This window comes from Trachurus japonicus, chromosome 21 (genome assembly GCF_045865225.1).
Source record: "Trachurus japonicus isolate A0001 chromosome 21, Traja_1.0".
Classification (NCBI taxonomy): Eukaryota; Metazoa; Chordata; class Actinopteri; order Carangiformes; family Carangidae; genus Trachurus; species Trachurus japonicus.
Genome location: NC_140927.1, coordinates 13,785,091 through 13,802,112, shown reverse-complemented (window position 1 = coordinate 13,802,112; position 17,022 = coordinate 13,785,091). Strand labels below are relative to the sequence as shown.

General features: G+C 41.8%; 1 protein-coding gene across 1 annotated transcript; it reads right to left on the bottom strand.

Moving 5' to 3' along the window:
* Positions 1–3,488: 3,488 nt before the first annotated feature.
* On the bottom strand, positions 3,489–16,527 carry heg1 (heart development protein with EGF-like domains 1). Its single transcript, XM_085764917.1, has 14 exons — positions 15,946–16,527; positions 10,326–11,853; positions 8,998–9,476; positions 7,844–7,963; positions 7,596–7,718; positions 6,749–6,852; positions 6,578–6,633; positions 6,231–6,382; positions 5,033–5,167; positions 4,783–4,825; positions 4,651–4,688; positions 4,432–4,519; positions 4,090–4,267; positions 3,489–3,931 (listed from the first exon to the last, which is right to left on the bottom strand). The coding sequence occupies exons 1-14, from the start codon at positions 16,256–16,258 to the stop codon at positions 3,788–3,790; spliced, it is 3,501 nt and encodes a 1,166-aa protein (XP_085621043.1). The 5' UTR covers positions 16,259–16,527; the 3' UTR covers positions 3,489–3,787.
* Positions 16,528–17,022: the final 495 nt, after the last annotated feature.

Here is a 17,022-nt window from a genome sequence, read left to right as displayed (position 1 = left end):
AGTTCTGGCATGGTGACAGCTAGCTACATACAGAACACAAGATGGTAACACAGCCTGCATGTCATATGTAATGTAGTTTAATGCTGTTGGCTGATAGTTGTGTGAGGTATACTGGTTACTGCTACAAATGTCTTTTGTGAGGTCACTGCGACTTTGACCTTTTCCCTTTGCCCACTTAAATCCTATCTATTTTGGGTCCCGGTGAACATCCGTGTCAAATTTGAAGATGGAGAATGGATTAGTGTTTTTCTCTTGAACACTCTCCAGCTGTTTGTACCGTATAGGTGTCTGTTGATACTGTACAACTATAAAATCAACTTCTCTCATTTAAACATCAGCTTAGCTTCTTGTAACTGTATTTTATGTTTTACAAATTTGATTCCTCTTGTGCTATTTACTCTATCTTCTTTTTGATCACTACACACGGCACTAAAAATCATAAATAAACATCAATATAGCCATACTGTCAGTAATGTTTAAGAGGCATCAGATAGGTAGGGTAGTATAGACATGTGTTTACGTTTTCTCTCTGTCAGCTTTTCCATAGTATCCAAAGTATTCAAATGCAGTGGTGAGCCAAGTGTTACTTATGCAATGGTTATACATCAGCCTACAGGAAACCAACTTCAGTGGTCTACAGTTCATGTAAAAAAACTTCATCCACAAAGGAGGAAACTTGCTCAATGTTTTGTTTTTGCACACATGCCTTCTCTTCATTTCTTGTATTTGGTACAAACAGCCAGAAAACACCTGAGTGCTGCAGAAGAGACACAAAAGACCGGATGAATTAATATTTTAAGCAAATCCTCTTAAAACCACACTGTAACAACTAGAGTCGTGAGGTAATAGCAACCTAAGAATTATTCAACACATCCTCCAGTACCATAATGTCAAGCTCTACAGTATGTATTGGCTGTTATTTTGGATTTAATAGTAAAAAGATACGTTAAAATAAAATGTGAACAATACCTACTGAAGATGAATCTGTCCTACCATGTTCATAAATTCAGTCCAGCTTCATGTCATTTCAAAATACAGTTTGACACAAATGTATCTTGACTCAAGAGCAACAAATAAGCTTCTTCAGTAAATCCTAACAAATAGGATATCTTAAATGATAACTTCACATACCATCATTTTATAAGGCTGAATTATCTCTATGACAACAGAGTAAAGTCTCCTTTAGGGGATTTATTCATGCTCTTTGTGAAACTACTGTGTTGTTGGTCAAGAATGTACATTAAAATAATAATCCCTCTGTTGTGTCTATAAATTTGTGTTAATCGTAAATTGTAAAAACTACTGTACCAAAAAAACATTATCATGGGAAATGCAATTTCTGCAACATGTACTGTAACACTTTTTCTACACAGTATTGATAGGATATTTCACAGTCTAACAATACAGTGTTGACAACAGATTAAAAAAAAATTAAAAAGAAGAAGAAAAAAAGGGTCCACAACAAAAAGCTGTGCAATATTTTTTTTATTTAAATAAGCACATCTGACTAAAACGCCAGAATCAACAGTTCATATAAACACATAGAAAATACTCATAAAAATAATACTCCGTGTCAGAAATAGCTAATTATGGTACATCTTTACATTCAAACATCAATCTGGTGTAGAGATAATTATTCCTCACACCTCACAAACACCAGTACTCAACATACACACACCTGCTCACTCACTCTCTCGCTTACACACACACACACACACACGCAGGCTCACGCACATACCCACTTAAAGCCACAGGTTTATCCCTCTAAAGTCTGTCAGTGTCTATGAGTGAGATATTCATGATGCTACATGTCAAAGATTTAGACATACAGGGAATAAATAAACATTGGTGTGAGATTACAAAGTTGTCCCTCTGTTTCTGCCGGTTTAAAATTGACCTTTGTGCAACCTTCAGTGGTTTGTTATGGTCAAATTTCCAAATCACAGCAGTGGCACGCACATATCCAGGTTCCAGCACTTCACGGACCATACAGTATCAAGGTTTTTGCATAGTCACACCTCACATGCAGTTTACATTACTGTTGTTTTCTTTGTATTTAAATGTTTCTCCACATTCAAGGCAGCTGGTATATCATTTCATGTCTGCAAATACCGAGGGTGAACTGGATCTTTTCTGCTTTCATCTATCGTTGTCCCTTAATGCACTGCAGTTTGTTTTTCAAGCTAATCTGCAATGCATCAGGCATGCTGTTTGTTTACTATAATGAATGATCAACCTTAAGCATAAGGTTCAAGTGCCTGCAAATGGTTGTTCATCAGCAACAGTGGAGCTAATGAGAATCAGTGGCTGCCTGGAAGGAGAGAGGAACACGCAACACCACACTGGCAATGTAAAGTACATGCGAGTTGTTGTTGTAAATTGAGTATATCATGCAAAAGTACTGAAACAGCCACAAAAGAAACACATTTTACTTGCAAAAATGCGTACTTCCGAAATGTGCCAGCCCACACAGACACACGCACACAGGAACACACTAACATTTACATGTGCATTAATGTGAAGCCCTGAATGCAGACGGTCAAATGGGCCATCAGCATTAACACTGTGACCGTCATGACACATCCCAATTGTCAGCATAAGATGGAAAGTTTGTATATGTGCGTGTATGTGTGACTACATTTACATGCACAGCAATACTCTGGTATTGAGCAGAACAAGATCAGTCTTTGAATAAGACATTGCCATGGAAATAGCAGTTTCTGATCACTTTACACTTTGTTGTTGGAATAAGGTCAGATTTGGAGTAAGCAATAAGCGTATTGTGGTGTATTCCAATTTTTGTCGCATTACTGAGACATGTACACACCTCAATTGTACTAAATGTTCCTTCTGGAACTTTCACAGCATTTTTTGGCAGATGCCAACATCTTGATGAAGCATGCTCTGGTTTACTAGTGGGTGCAAACTAATAGAAACATGTCATTCTCAAAGAAGAGGTGTCATTTTTTAGGGAGAAACATTAGCTATGCTTAAAGCAGAAGTAAGTGGTCCGGTCGTTTTCGCTAATGCTGCGTTCCAGGCAGGCTTTTGAAATCGTAAATTACAGCTTCAAGTCACAACTTACGACTTTGTAGCGTTTCAGGCAACCCACTCGTGTTTTTCCGACCTGTTTTACCGGTGAAAGTAACTATAACGGCCACTCGCAACTTCCGACCGGTGAACTCGTACCAGATCGAACTGGTACGACTTCACGGTCGGAAAAATACGAGTTTCCTTGAACGCACCATAACAGTCCTCGTCGCTACGTCGCCACATTCACGGCGTTCCTTGGCTGCACACACAGCCCTGCATGCCGTTCTCTCTCCTCATTGGATAAAAACTGTAGGATACGATAAATGTTTTCTCTTCGGCTCAGAGCAGAGCAGAGGGACTGAGAGACCCGTGTTTCAGTCCAAACTCTATGTAAGTGATTGCTGTCGGAAGATATAACTATTTAAGACTTATATTAACACAAATATATCACTTACTTCTGCTTTAATGTTTTCGAAAAATTTATATTATCAAGTGATTGAATGGGCAGATACACTGCAGTAGGGACAACAAATGCGTCTGCGTCATAATGTCGGATGTTGCGTTGCTTCAACCACTTCTAGTGGTATTGCTATGTTTTTTCAGAATATGCTGATTGAACTTGTAAACAGGAATATTCCTGCAGCTGCTGTGCATATAAACACCTTATTCAGAATATCACCTGAACCAGGATATGGACCTCACTCGGAATATGGTGTGCACGCCAACATACTCTGTATGCGTTCGAGGTGGGCAGTTAGAAGTAGTCTCTTCTTCGTGAATCATCACTTATGAAAGAGGGATTCCACTGGGCAGGGTAGATGCACGAGTGACGAGAGCCCGGCAGACCTGTGAACGGGTACAGGCCGTTTCTCTCCAGGTCGGAGTTACGCAAAGCAGGCTGAGGGAGAAGGCAGAGAAAGAGAAAAATAATTCATGTTGAATGAATACATTTTATCATGTAGTGATTTATCAGTTGTGTTTAACCACACAAAAACTAAACCCAGACTTGGGCGTGACAGTCAAATGAGAGGTGCATTCTACTGTATGTCTCCTTACAGAGTAGTAAATATCAGTCATCTGCAGCAGGTTCTTGGTGCTGCCGTTCTCTTGCATCTCTATGGTCTCTCTGCCCCACTCCATGGATATGCGGTTGTTTTTGGGGAAGTCTGCATAAGGGGACATCTGCAGGTCTCCACTTTTGAAGATAATCTTGTTGATGTCATTCTTATCTTTCCTGAGAGATCAAGAATTTAAACAAAGTTAACATTTTGCCACGGTTAACCAAAAAAACTTACTTCATTAAACCACGCATTAGTAGAAAATTATTGTTTTATAGTGTGATGGCACTTAAATGGCTGTTAGTAATACTGTTTACACTCAGAGTATCAGCTGACTTACTTGCAGCAGGTGACGATGAGAGCAATGATGAGGATGAGGAGCAGGGCGCCCCCTGCAGGTGACACCACCACTGCAATCAGCTTGTAAACTACAACATCAAAACATATAAGAATTTGATTTAGAAAACACATCTGAAGAACATGAAAGAAAATTACTAAATCTTCTGCTAATGCTCATTAATAATGACTGATTATGATTGTTTTTTTTTCAGTCACTTACAATTTCCACAGTTGAATCCACCAAATCCAAACATGCACCTGAAAAGAAGAAAAAGAACCTGCAATGAGACTGGGAACTCAAGTCTTTCAGTGGTAACTGATTAAAAAAACAACAGAATGATGATGAACTTACGGGACACAGGTGCCATTTTCCAGCTTGTAGCCATCCCCACATTCTGAAACAACAGAAAGAATGTAGTTAGAAAACTTCCAATTACACTGTATGGTGCTTTTTTGTCCTTATAAAGTATTGAAAATCCAAGTAATTTCTATGATTATTCCGTCAAATACATCTGTTTTATTATATTGTTCCCTTTGAATTATTTCTGTAGCTGGATTGTTTGATACCTAAGTGTTTCAGCAGAAGCAAAGACAGAGCTTACCTAGGCAGGACAAATCATCAGGATTGTGTTTGTAGTATCCTTGAAGACACTGGCAGTAGGCTGTGCCGTTGGTGTCTGTGCAGGTGGAGCGCTCCGTATCACACTGAGTCTTCTGAGCCACACACAGACTCTCCACTGGAACACAGTGTGTGGACACAGTTAAGCACAATGAAGGGAAACTGAGCCTAACACTGAGAAGTGGACAACACTGACAAGTCCAAAAAGTAAGGAAATCGTATGTGAGTATATGAGTGCATCCACATATTGCTACGAGTATGCATAGTAATATGCAAATGTTTTTTTTGGGAGGTATGAGTACATCTATATTATGTTCATTGTTCTGTAACCTGAAAAAGGCTATAAATAAATGAAGTGCTTAGAAAAAAAGGAAATACCAAACATTAGTTAAAGCAGAAGTAAGCGATCCGGTTGTTTTGGCGAACTTCGTTAGTTAGGAGCCCCCGCCCTCGTCATGGATCTATTGGTCCTCGTCCCTACGTCACCACATTCACGCGCATCCCTTGGCTGCACACACAGCCCTTCATGCCGTTCTCTCTCCTCATTGGATAAAGGTTGTAGGATACAAGGAAGTATACAAGACGTTTTCTCCTCGGCTTAAAGCAGAGCAGAGTGACTGACAGACCCGTGTTTCGGACCAAACACTCTATGTAAGTGATTGCCGTCGGAAGATATAACTATTTAAGACTTATATTAACACAAATATTCCGCTTACTTCTGCTTTAATTCAACATTAGATCTAATCACAAAAAGCACAATCAATCAATCTACTGTAAACATGTAAATATTAACTATATTGTTGTTGTCTCTTCTCCTTCAGTATGGGGGTTATATTAGTACTTTTATATTTATTATATTTGCTGATGTGAATTGGAGTACTGCTATATAATTTCGAATGGGAGATTAAAAAACTATTTCTGAATCTGAATATTGCTTATTGTAGTATTTAATGGTGTTGCGCTGTTGTCCTTTGATGCTATGGTAAAATAAAGCAGCTAGATGATTTTTAGAAGGTTTGCAGCTTAAGCAGTGTAATATCTTTAATGTATCATTTGTAATGATTTTTATAATACTTCAACAAATGTATCATGCATCTAAAACCTGCCTTCAAGTGGCTGTAAACATGTAGAAACAGAAATGAGTATGTGGATTACTTTGCAGCTATGGCAACTGTATTTACCGTGATAAGTGAGCTGATAGCGCAGGACCATTCGGCAGTGGGAGCTGCAGTTCCTGAGGAACATCTGGATGCTGTTGTTGACTTCTGCACTCGTCACATCGGTGGAGATAGAAAACATGTTGATGGCTAAGATATGAAACCCGTTCTCCTCTCTGTGGGGGAGGAGTTCAGAGTGTCAGTACGCTGTCAGTAGATCCATGTTGCAAAACTTAATCTTAAACATATCACCATCCTGATCCATATTTTTCTCATATAACCATGTTTTGCTTTTGTGATTTTGAAAATGCCTCAACTAAATCGTGGGAGAGTACAGAAACTGGAATAGTTTATCGATTGCAAGAACGTACTTCTTACTCAGAGTAGAGCGGCTGTAACCTTGATAGACAGACAAGGAGGCGTTGAGCTGCAGAGAAGACAGGAAGAGAGTGTGGATCAGATATTATGTGTATACTGTAAGCTCACGAAATATTTCCTCAGACGTGGGCAGAGTAGACGGTGTGATGTGGGCCGACACTCACCAGCTGAATGATCTCTCTCTGGATCTCATGCATGATGGCACTCTTGGAGATAACAGAGTCATTCGGCGGCCTTTTCACACTGAACGTTCCCAGAAACGTCTTTGCTGTGGAGGAAAAAAAAAAAAATGAGGCCAATGGGAAAACTCAACTAGAGAATTAGTTGTTTATTAGTTGAGAATTAGTTTTAATTCTCGTGAGCACGATATCTCAGTAAAACCTTAAAGGACAAAGACTTCACAAAGACGAAAGAGAATTAGCACATATCCCATATACAGTGCCGTGAAAAAGCATATTGCATATTTGTCACACTTTAATGTTTAAGATCATCAAACAAATTTTATAATTACACAAAGTAAATATAAAATGCAGTTTTTAAATGATGATTTTGTTTATTAAGGAGAAAAAAGCTGTCCAAACCTAGCTGGCCCTGTGTGGAAAAAGTAATAATGATTGAAAAATCATGAACTAACTGTGATAAACCAAATTCTTTGGAAAGCTGAGTTCAATTCAGCATCCACACCCAGGCGTGAACACTGCCAGACCTGGCCAAACAAGAAACCCCTTCAATAGCAGCTGCCTGACAAAGTGAAGTAGGCTGAGAGACCTCAAAAAACAACACATCACGCTGTGATCTCAAGAAATTCAAGAAAAGATGAAAAAATAAAATCATTGACATCTATCAGTCTGGAAAGTGTTACAAAGCCATTTCTAAAGCTTTGGGACTCCAGCAAACCACAGTGAGAGCATTGAAGTATGACACATATGCAAAAAAGTAAGAAATCAGGAAGGGGACAAATACGTTTTCACGGCACTGCATATATACTGTATACATGTACAGGAATCTAACCTCTTGTGCAGGTGCGTCCGTCCTCAAGGTCGAAGCCCAGTGGACATTCACAGCTGAAGGAGCCATGGGTGTTGACGCACCTGGAGCCTTGTGGGCAGGGGTCCCTTTCACACTCATCCCGATCTGGACACACAGTAAATAAAGTTATTACAAAATCCCTCAATTAAATAAGATGTATTTTTTCCGGAAATGTTGATGTTTTCATCCATTGAAAGTGTTGACAGTGCTGTTATCAAACACAATCTCACCCTGGTTGCAGTTGGGCCCTGTCCATGCCTGCTGACAGAGACAGGTGTACTCTGGCCCCTCATTGCTCACACACATCCCACCGTTCATACAAGGGTTAGACACACAGGGGTTTCCTGGAGCTGAGGCAGGACAGAGCATGCATTTTACCATAAAACCTTGAATAAAGGTTAGTGGTTTCTCACTAGCATTCATCATATCTTCGCAAACTCCTGATGTAAAGTTTCATTAGGTCAATATGCAAATCTGATCACATTTTAGTGTTTTAATTTCTGTCATATTGATTTCTGGTATGTCCCCGTTCTCATGAGCACGATATCGCAGTAAAACCTTAAAGGAATTTCTACAAATACAGAACTAAAAGGACTGGTTTAATTTGGAGGTCAAAGGTCAAGGACGTGGTAATCTTGCGAAACTCAGTTTTGGCCTTGTGAATGCAATAGCGCCTTAATATATATAAAAAAAATAGAATTTCTTCAAATTTGCCACAAATGTTCATCTGAACCCAACTGGTTAAATTTAAAGGTCAAGGCCACGGTGACCTCATGGTTTAAAACATAATTCAACATCATTTAGGTCTTGTGAAAGCCCTATCTCCACAACTCCTCAAGGAAATTCCTTCAACTTTAGTACAAAAATTCACTTGGACTTCAGGATGAACTGATTAAACTTTGGTTGTCAGTGGTCAAAGTCAAAGTGAGCTCAGAAAACACTTTTTAGTCATTAGTCAAAACTTCACATAGAAATTATGACAAAATTTCACACACATCATTAAAATGTTGTATGATTTTGCCTGAACAGCGACAAAACAAAAAACTTGATTGAGTAAAAGAAAATGGAATATTATTATTATTATTATCATTATTATGATTAATTGAGTTGATACGTCTGTGTAAAGGAACAATTCTCAATAAAAATTGTGAAAAAATTTTTTTAATGATTTTGCTCTAGTAAACACCCTCTGTCTTGTACTGTCGGTTTCTGTCAGTAAATCCTATAAAGTTACAGCACATGAACATATTAAACTACATTTACCTCTAACAGATAAAGGAAGGTACTTATCAGCACAAACAACAACAGTCACAAGACACATTCTTGTTTTGAAATTCACACGTCGGAAAGTTTAATGTGCATTGAAACAAAAGTGAAAACTCACGTGGTAGCGGTGTTGGAGCCATAGTGGGCTGGATGTCAGTGGGTGAAGTTGTCACCACCAGCTCTGTAGTTCCCCTTTCTGTCTGTTTCCCAGTCGTGTGGAGAACCTCTGTACTCCTGGTCGGGGTGCTGGGGGTGTAGGTGGTGGTGACGTCATGGCTGTCCGCCCCCGGAGTGCCTGTTGTTTCTATCTGCATGGTGGTGACCTTTGTGGGGGTTGCGATATGAGTCGAGGGCCCCTGGGTTCGGTCTGATGCTGCACGGTGAGTCGGGCGCGCCGCGGACGTCTGCAGGGCCGGAGTGGAGGCCGTGGTGGTGGGAGGTGCAGTGTAGGGGACGGTGGGCTCGGTGTGTAACTCTGAAGTGAAGCTGCTGGTGGTGCTGCTGAAGCGAGGGGCTGACGTTATAGGTGGAGGAGGAGGGGTTGTTGTGGTGGTGGAGGTGGAGGCTTTGAAAGTGTCTTCCTCTGTCATCTGTGATCTGCTGAAGAGGAAGTAAATCAGTCAAGCCTTTGAAGAACTGAGAGGAGTATGTAGAAGGGTTTTCATCTCTACAACACTGATCAGTTCATCTCAGGACTGACATGACAACTTTATTGATCACCCAGCTCACTGATAGCACTGATGGAAGCTTATAGACGTGCTCAGGGTTCCCACTCTTTTCTTGAAATCATTTTCCAGGACTTTTCCAGGACATTTCCAGTGGCTAGACATGTTAATATGCTAATACATACCCCGTCCAATTCATGATTTGGAGAAATGTTCTTTTCCACAGTTGTACTCACTTTCAATGTTTATTCCTCTCTCACCCCCATTATTTTTGATTTAAAGGTGTGCAGTGTATGGCTCTAATTTATGAAATAATCTCATAAATTGTCAAATGTACTGTAATCTCTTATATCTTAATCTCTACATGCTTAGAAATGATGACAAATTATGACAAATTTCTCATAGAACACCGCAAACATGCGGTCCAATACTGGAAACACTCAACTTTTTGGAAAATAAATCTTGGTGGGTCTGGAAAGGTCAAATAGAGTTCTGGTAGCTGATGTCACAGTGTGATAAATAATTTTCCAGGACAAAACAGGCTTTTCCGGGACATTTGACTTTTTTTTTCTCATTTTCCATTTGTTTTCCATGACTGAGAAAATGGTCAACCATTTTCCAGGTTTTCCAGGACGAGCGGGAACCCTGGTTCTGCATTTCTTAAAGCTTTCATAGAGCTGAGCTTCTTTGTCAAAGGGACATTTTCTACGATATCGACAAATCCATCTCTCAATCTTACACTGAACCATCAATTTAATAAATAATAAATAATCCAACGTACCCGTCTGTTGCAGGAACAGGGGTGGTGGTGAGGAACAGCTCAGTAACCAGCGAAGGAGTGTCCGTCAGAGGCTCGTCCATTTCAGATGTATTGCTGCTGACCGTAGGGGGCGCTGCGGTCAGACCGAACTCTGTGCTCTGTCCTCCGGTCTGAGTCGACAATCCCTCTGTGCCCTTCTGGTTCTGAGTGCTGGAGCTGTGGCCTGCAGAGGAGGCCTCGGTGGAGGTTCCCACACTAGAATCCGTCTCCACATCTGTGCCTGAGACGTTGGTAGGACCTCCTGTGGCCGAAGTGACAGGTGGCGTTGAAGAAACCGTCGCTTCGGATCGGTCGGTGCTGAGTTCCGTCGCTCTGAGAGGCGGTGTGGAGTCGGAGGTCTCCTCAGACTCTGAGGTATGTTGATGCTGGGTGCCGTTCGGTGGTCCGGTTGAACTCTGGGTTTCTCTGGACTTTTCCCCTGGACTCCCAGTCTCTGGAAACATCCCTTTAAAGGAGTGGGTCATGTGCTGGTCTGTTGTCTCCCTGCTGTCAGTCCTTGTGGATGGAGCAGTGTGGGTGTAGTCCTCGGTCCCCGGAGCGCTGGCTGGGACGCCCCAGGTAGAGGGAGGCTGGTGGGAGTTGGACTCCTCTGTGAAGGCAGAGGAGGTGCTGTTGCTGGAGGAGGAGGAGGAGGAGGTGACGGACAGCAGGGTCCTCTCCCCCGCTCGGCTGATGGTGGTGGAGGTGTAGGTGCTGTCGGTGTGAACGTCTGTCTGCGCCGCCAAGGCTGTGGTGTCGCCCTGCCACAGAGTGGTGTCTGGGCTGTCCTGGGGCATCCGGCCGTCCTCTGTCAACGTCCACGACCTGGTCTCCCAGGAGACAGACTGGGACACGTCTGGCGCCTGATCTGTGCTACCAGAACCCTCCCACTTCCTACTGCTGCTACGAGTACTGCTACTAGTACTGCTACTACTGCCGATACTGCTGCTGCTGCTGCCAGTACTGGCACTAGTACTGCTATCAGTACTACTGCTGCTGCTGCTGCTTGTACTGGCATTAGTACTGCTTCTGGTACTACTGCTATTTGTACTGCTGCTGCTGCTGCTGCCAGTACTGGCACTAGTACTGCTATCAGTACTACTGCTGCTGCTGCTGCTTGTACTGGCATTAGTACTGCTTCTGGTACTACTGCTATTTGTACTGCTGCTGCTGCTGCCGCCAATACTGGCACTAGTACTGCTATCAGTACTACTACTACTCCTGCTGCTACTACTACTACTACTACTACTGCTGCTGCTTGTACTGGCATTAGTACTGCTTCTGGTACTACTACTATTAGTACTGCCGCTACTGCTACTGCTGCCAATACCGGCACTAGTACTGCTATCAGTACTACTGCTACTCCTGCTGCTGCTGGTACTGGTAGTGGTACTGGTACTGGCCTCAGTGGTGGCTACAACAAGTGTGGAGATGAGCGGCTCAGTTGACAGACTGCTGGTCTCTAGTGATCCACTGCCTGTTTGTGTGGAGGTTTGTGTCTGCTCAGTGTCTGTGGAAAAAGAAGATAACAAATAATATGATTAGTTACTAAAAGCTTGAACAACTGTGAGGCCAGAAATGAGACAATTTGTTGACACACCATCATTTAAAGACTGTATATTGGTATATTTGGCCTCAGATTCTCAAATGGTGATGATGGTTTGATGGTTGAATGAATCATGCACTGACACATGGCTGCTTAAAGGCATGCTTGTTCAAATCACAAAACTGTACAACATTAATTGTACTTCAGCTCCACCCTGCTGTGGCCACCAGAGGGGGCTGACACCAGACTGAGTGGCCTGTTCAGCCGGCAGAAAACTGTGAAGATGCTGGAAGAAGTGCAGCAGCTTGCAGCAGGGGCAATAATTTTGGGTGGAGAACAACTGGCAGCCGGGCCGGTCTACTCTAACAAAGGCTTGAAGTCCTAAATATGGTGGCGACGGCCTCCGCTGGGAATCAGCCCATTTCCTTCCTAAAGCTGAGTGAGCACAAGGCACTGGCAGAAAACTGTCACCATGGATCTAGGCGTGTATTCAGGTTCATTGTTTGTAGAGTTTTTTTTTAGTCTGGCTCAAAATCGTTGTCATATTAAGTTAACTAATGACGACAGAAGACTGTTGCTTTAAAAATGTTAGGGGTACTTTGTCTTTGTCGGTTCTCATTAACCTAAATCTTTAGCCTTGGGTTTAATTATTTTTAAACTGCATTGGTTCTTTTTTGCTCACTTAAGAGGAGAGGAACATATTGTAAAGGCAACACTGATATTAAATAACTGTTGTAATTGATTATGTTAAATGTCTTTGAGGATTGTTGCCTGTATACACTCCAGAATATGTAGCATTAGCCAATTTAGGTCCAGCATTCACACTTTTTTTTTTTATGTCTCTGTATTGGTCTCCACCAAATCTTTAGTAAAATATCAGACTTTTTTTGTTGCTACATGTTGGACTGTGTAGCAGTAGCAAAGGTGTGGCTGTAAAAACCAAAACAATGAGCTGAAACTCTGTGGAGCTGAGGGAGCTGCAGAATAAAGAATTATTAATTTGACAGTTATTGGCGGATTCCTCACTACAAGCATTTCATTTTAAGTCAAACACATAGCTGACATTAAGATTAAGTAAGTACAACAGTCTGGTCTGTCAAGTCAAGTCTGCTTGTGTGAGTTATTATATTCTTTTTCCAACCTAAAGGTTTTTTTTCCCTGTCTGACAGCCTGCTAACTGGCCAGTGTCCAGCAGGAGAGGACTAGAACAACAACACCACTCTGTGGACGAGCGTCGGCACTGGACAGCATCCTGACGGCCAACAAACAGCGACCAGCGGCCACCGTCCAAAAAAACCCAATAGAGGGAAGAGTTCAAGTGCATAACAGCACATCCACTGGGGAGTCTATGGGGAGAACTGGGCCACCAGACAAAGATTTTTCTCTCTCACTTCCTCTGCATGTGTCTCTCTCATTATTTCATTTTCTCTCTCTGGATCCAGTCCGGGCAGCAAAAAACTCAGACTGGAACGTGGTGTTGGCAACAAGTCGAAGGACACTCCCAGATTCTGTGCTGTTTATCGCTCTGCTCTCAACTGTTAACACAGTTGTCACTGCGGGTCTCCACATCTGTTGTACGTGAGAAACACTGTGGCTTGCATATTGATTTGGGTCTATGCAGCATGCTCAGCATAATAATGAGCAACAGCATGACGCAGCAATGTTGTGAATAGATGGGGTTGATATTTTACAGTTGACAGACCAAATAGGTCATTTGTTCCTAAAGGACTTTTATCATAGTCGGCTACCAAATGCTATACTGGGATTGAGATCCGCTGTTCAGCTTGTTGGCCTGTCACCAGACTGTGACCTGAATAGCTGGATGGGGACAGGAAAGCTGAATCACTGTGATATCAGGGTGAGGAAAGTGAATCATTTTCCTATATCGCTCCTCTGCAGCAGCATCTATGTCTTTAAGCAGAACGCTGGGGCCTCACATTGTTTCAGTGGACTTGTGGTTGGGCAGCTCCCAGAGTGACTGTGCGTTAACTGTATGAATTAAACAGGGTGTTGAAGGAAATGACAGAAAACTAGTCAAGCCCAATGCCCAGAAACCTGCCCAAAAGAATAAAAGTGCTCATTTACACTCCTGTTTGACTTCTATAATTAGACTGTACTTCAAGGGTAAGGTGTGCTTTTACGAAAGAGAGGCCAAACAAGACCAGGCAGTGTAATTTACATTATCACTTTAATGAATTAGTGTTGCTAAGTCGGGGACATTTTAAATTCTCCATATTTAGTAACTTTTTCACACCATTTTTGTAGTATTTATTGCAAGTCAATGGTATCATGCTGACCATTAGTTGAACAGTAGCTTGTGAATAGTAATAACAGTGATGGTACATTAACAAGAGTCATAAAACTGTCTTGAAAAACTCAAAAGTTCTAAAATCTCGAGACAGAGTCACTGAGTGCATGATCTCAATAACTCTCCTAAAAGGTACATCAGTTAAATCCTTCTATTCCTCTAAGGCTTTCTTTTAATTGGTTAAAACTCATACCGCTGTGGTGTTGGGACATAATGAGAGACGTTTGCCTGAAACCACTGTGAGGCGGTATCTGTGAATATGGCTTTGACTTTAAACAAGTGAAAAGCTTGCCAGCTGCAGTTTGATGGTTGATATTGGACATTGTGCACAGGGAGCTGGGCCTTAAAAACTCTTCAATCTAAAGCCAAGGAGCCGTGAGGGGAAAATGTGTGTGAGGTTCAGATGTGGTTTCCCTCGTTCCTGTGCACTAAATGCACTAAAATAGTTCAGTTGCAGGTTTGTGTGTGTGTGTGTGTGTGTGTGTGTGTGTGTGTGTGTAGCAGCATCTATTAACTCGAGTGTCTCTGACATGTCTGCTTCTCTTCATGCACAACTTCATGTTTATGACTGGTATCATTATCAAAAAAAGCATCATGGCAGGAACAGTTTCTTTTTCTTTTTTTTAAATTATTTAACCTTTATTTAACCAGGCAAAAAGCATTATCCACAGGTGCTCAGGTGTGTGAAACTGCCCCCCCCACCTGTAAAAAAGACCTCCCGGGCCGGGGTCCTAACAGCACTCTATGTTGAACACTACAGTCATTTTTTATTGCTAATTATTTTATTGTGGATGCTTCATGTTTTTACACTGCCATGAGTTATTTATTATATTATTATTATTTTTTTTAATATTATTATATTAGAGATTATTAGAGTTCACTCTACTGTCCCATGTGCTGCATATGTAGTAACACCTGCACAAGCTGCTAAATAAACATCACACCTATCTGTGAGAACAGTGGCTCTCTCGTTTGAGCAGGAAACAAATAAAGAGAGGTGAGATTTGATATTTAGGGTTACAGTCATGGGTGGGTCTCTGAGTGATTATTCATTTCATCAAACTACGTGAATGGTTCTAAGTTGAAGAACTGATGAGCACCATGTTAAAATGGTATTGTCTTTTGTCAGTTTGAAATGGTGGGAAAATCTATAAGTAAACTCTCCTTAGGCAGGTTTTTTCCCCTATATCTTAACACACATGATTTTTTTGTCAGACACAAATTTTTCTGCTCCTTCCTGAGTTCTCTTTTTCAGGTTTGAACAGTTAGTTGAACAAACGAAACCATCTGAATACACTGTAATATAATGTAACATAATATAATATACGTGCATTTTTTCCTCTTACCAACAATGTAGAATCAGCGATTTAGAAAATCATGACAGAATTTAGGAGACAAATGCACTTGTTTCATGACACCCTGTCTATGGATGCACATGATCTGAATTCATTTTGACGTGCAGTCCACAACAGGATGTGTTGTTAACCTGTAACTAAGAGCTGATGCTTATCGCACACTAAAAGTTAAGACATTATATTATAATATCAAATTAATAACAAATGATTATTAATTAGCTCTACTGTTATATTATGGTGTATTACCAGGTTCCAGCTCTTTCAACAGGTTCACGTGTGTGTGCAGCTCTACTAACTTAGTTTAAATTGGAAATGCAATCTCACACAGTAAATCCATATTGTCTGTAGGTTACACTTGCCCTGCAGGCCTCAGCTCAGTGACAGTGATCTTACCGAAGCTCCCGGCAGAAGAAGGAGAAGCAGAAGCAGCAGCAGCAGCAGCAGCAGCAGTAGTGTGTGTCTCAGCAGAGTGTGTGAGCAGGAGGTTCCTCTGTGATGGTGATAAACTCTCGCTGGAGTATGAAGTTGCAGTTGCATTGTTTTCCACACTGCTGAGTTCATCTGAGGCGGTTGAATAATGAAATCCTGCAGTGCTGGGGTCTGAGCTGGTGTTACTGGGGGTCCCTGCCCCGAGGCCCCCCGGCAGACCCAACAGGAGGACCGACAGAGACAGCCCGAGGGCATGATTCAAAAACCACGTTTCCATGATTCTCAAGACCCCAAAACGGTCGCCGATAGTTTCCGTAAAGTCGAGTGAATGCCGGGGAGGTCTCCCGGGGACACCATGGGAGTAGCGCTGCAGCTTTTAGTGGAGTTTGATAAGAAATAAATAAATCCTGGTAGAGGTCCGGAGGAGAACCGCTGCTCGGACGGCGGGGAACGGAAGATAACAGAGGAGAGGGAGCAGCCTGTTATCACGGCGGAGGAGCAGCGGCTCCTCCCCCCCGTCCTCCTGCGCGCGCGTAAACACACGCGCGCACACACACACACGCGCGCGCGCAGTTATTCAACTCAGTAGCTTCCTTTGCTGCCTTCAGGTGTTGTCGTTAAAAAGTGGGAACATTCCCCCGTGAGAAGCTGATGGCTCTGGAGACCAGGAGCTGACAGACCAATTAAACAATAGCCTTCCTTTCAGGGCTCACTCCCTGAGCTCTGGATCATATGGTGGTACCATTATTAATAAAACATCAGAGGAAAATGAAGCAGCCATATAGATTTACTTCTTTTAAAATTAGTCATGGATCCCCAAATTCCAGGTTAATTCAAGCAAAGTGAGGTCCAGTTCCACAATCCTTAACTTTTTCATGTCCTGTATTTTCTCTCAAAGTTATTACAGGTGAGAAGAGGTCCTGTATATTAAAGTTTAAATCCTTATGTTGGCAAACTTAAAAATCTTAATTTTTCTGGTGGGCATGGATCTGCATTGGGAGGAGATTTGAAAACAGAATAAACTAATAATTTAGCTGCAGC

Coding starts and splice junctions, on each gene's coding strand:
- heg1 (XM_085764917.1), bottom strand. CDS start 16,258: ATGGAAACGTGGTTTTTGAATCATGCCCTCGGGCTGTCTCTGTCGGTC. Junction 7,964..8,997: donor GGCTCCAACACCGCTACCAC/GTGAGTTTTCAC, acceptor GTCCTGCCTCAG/CTCCAGGAAACCCCTGTGTG. Junction 5,168..6,230: donor CTATCAGCTCACTTATCACG/GTAAATACAGTT, acceptor ACTGTGTTCCAG/TGGAGAGTCTGTGTGTGGCT.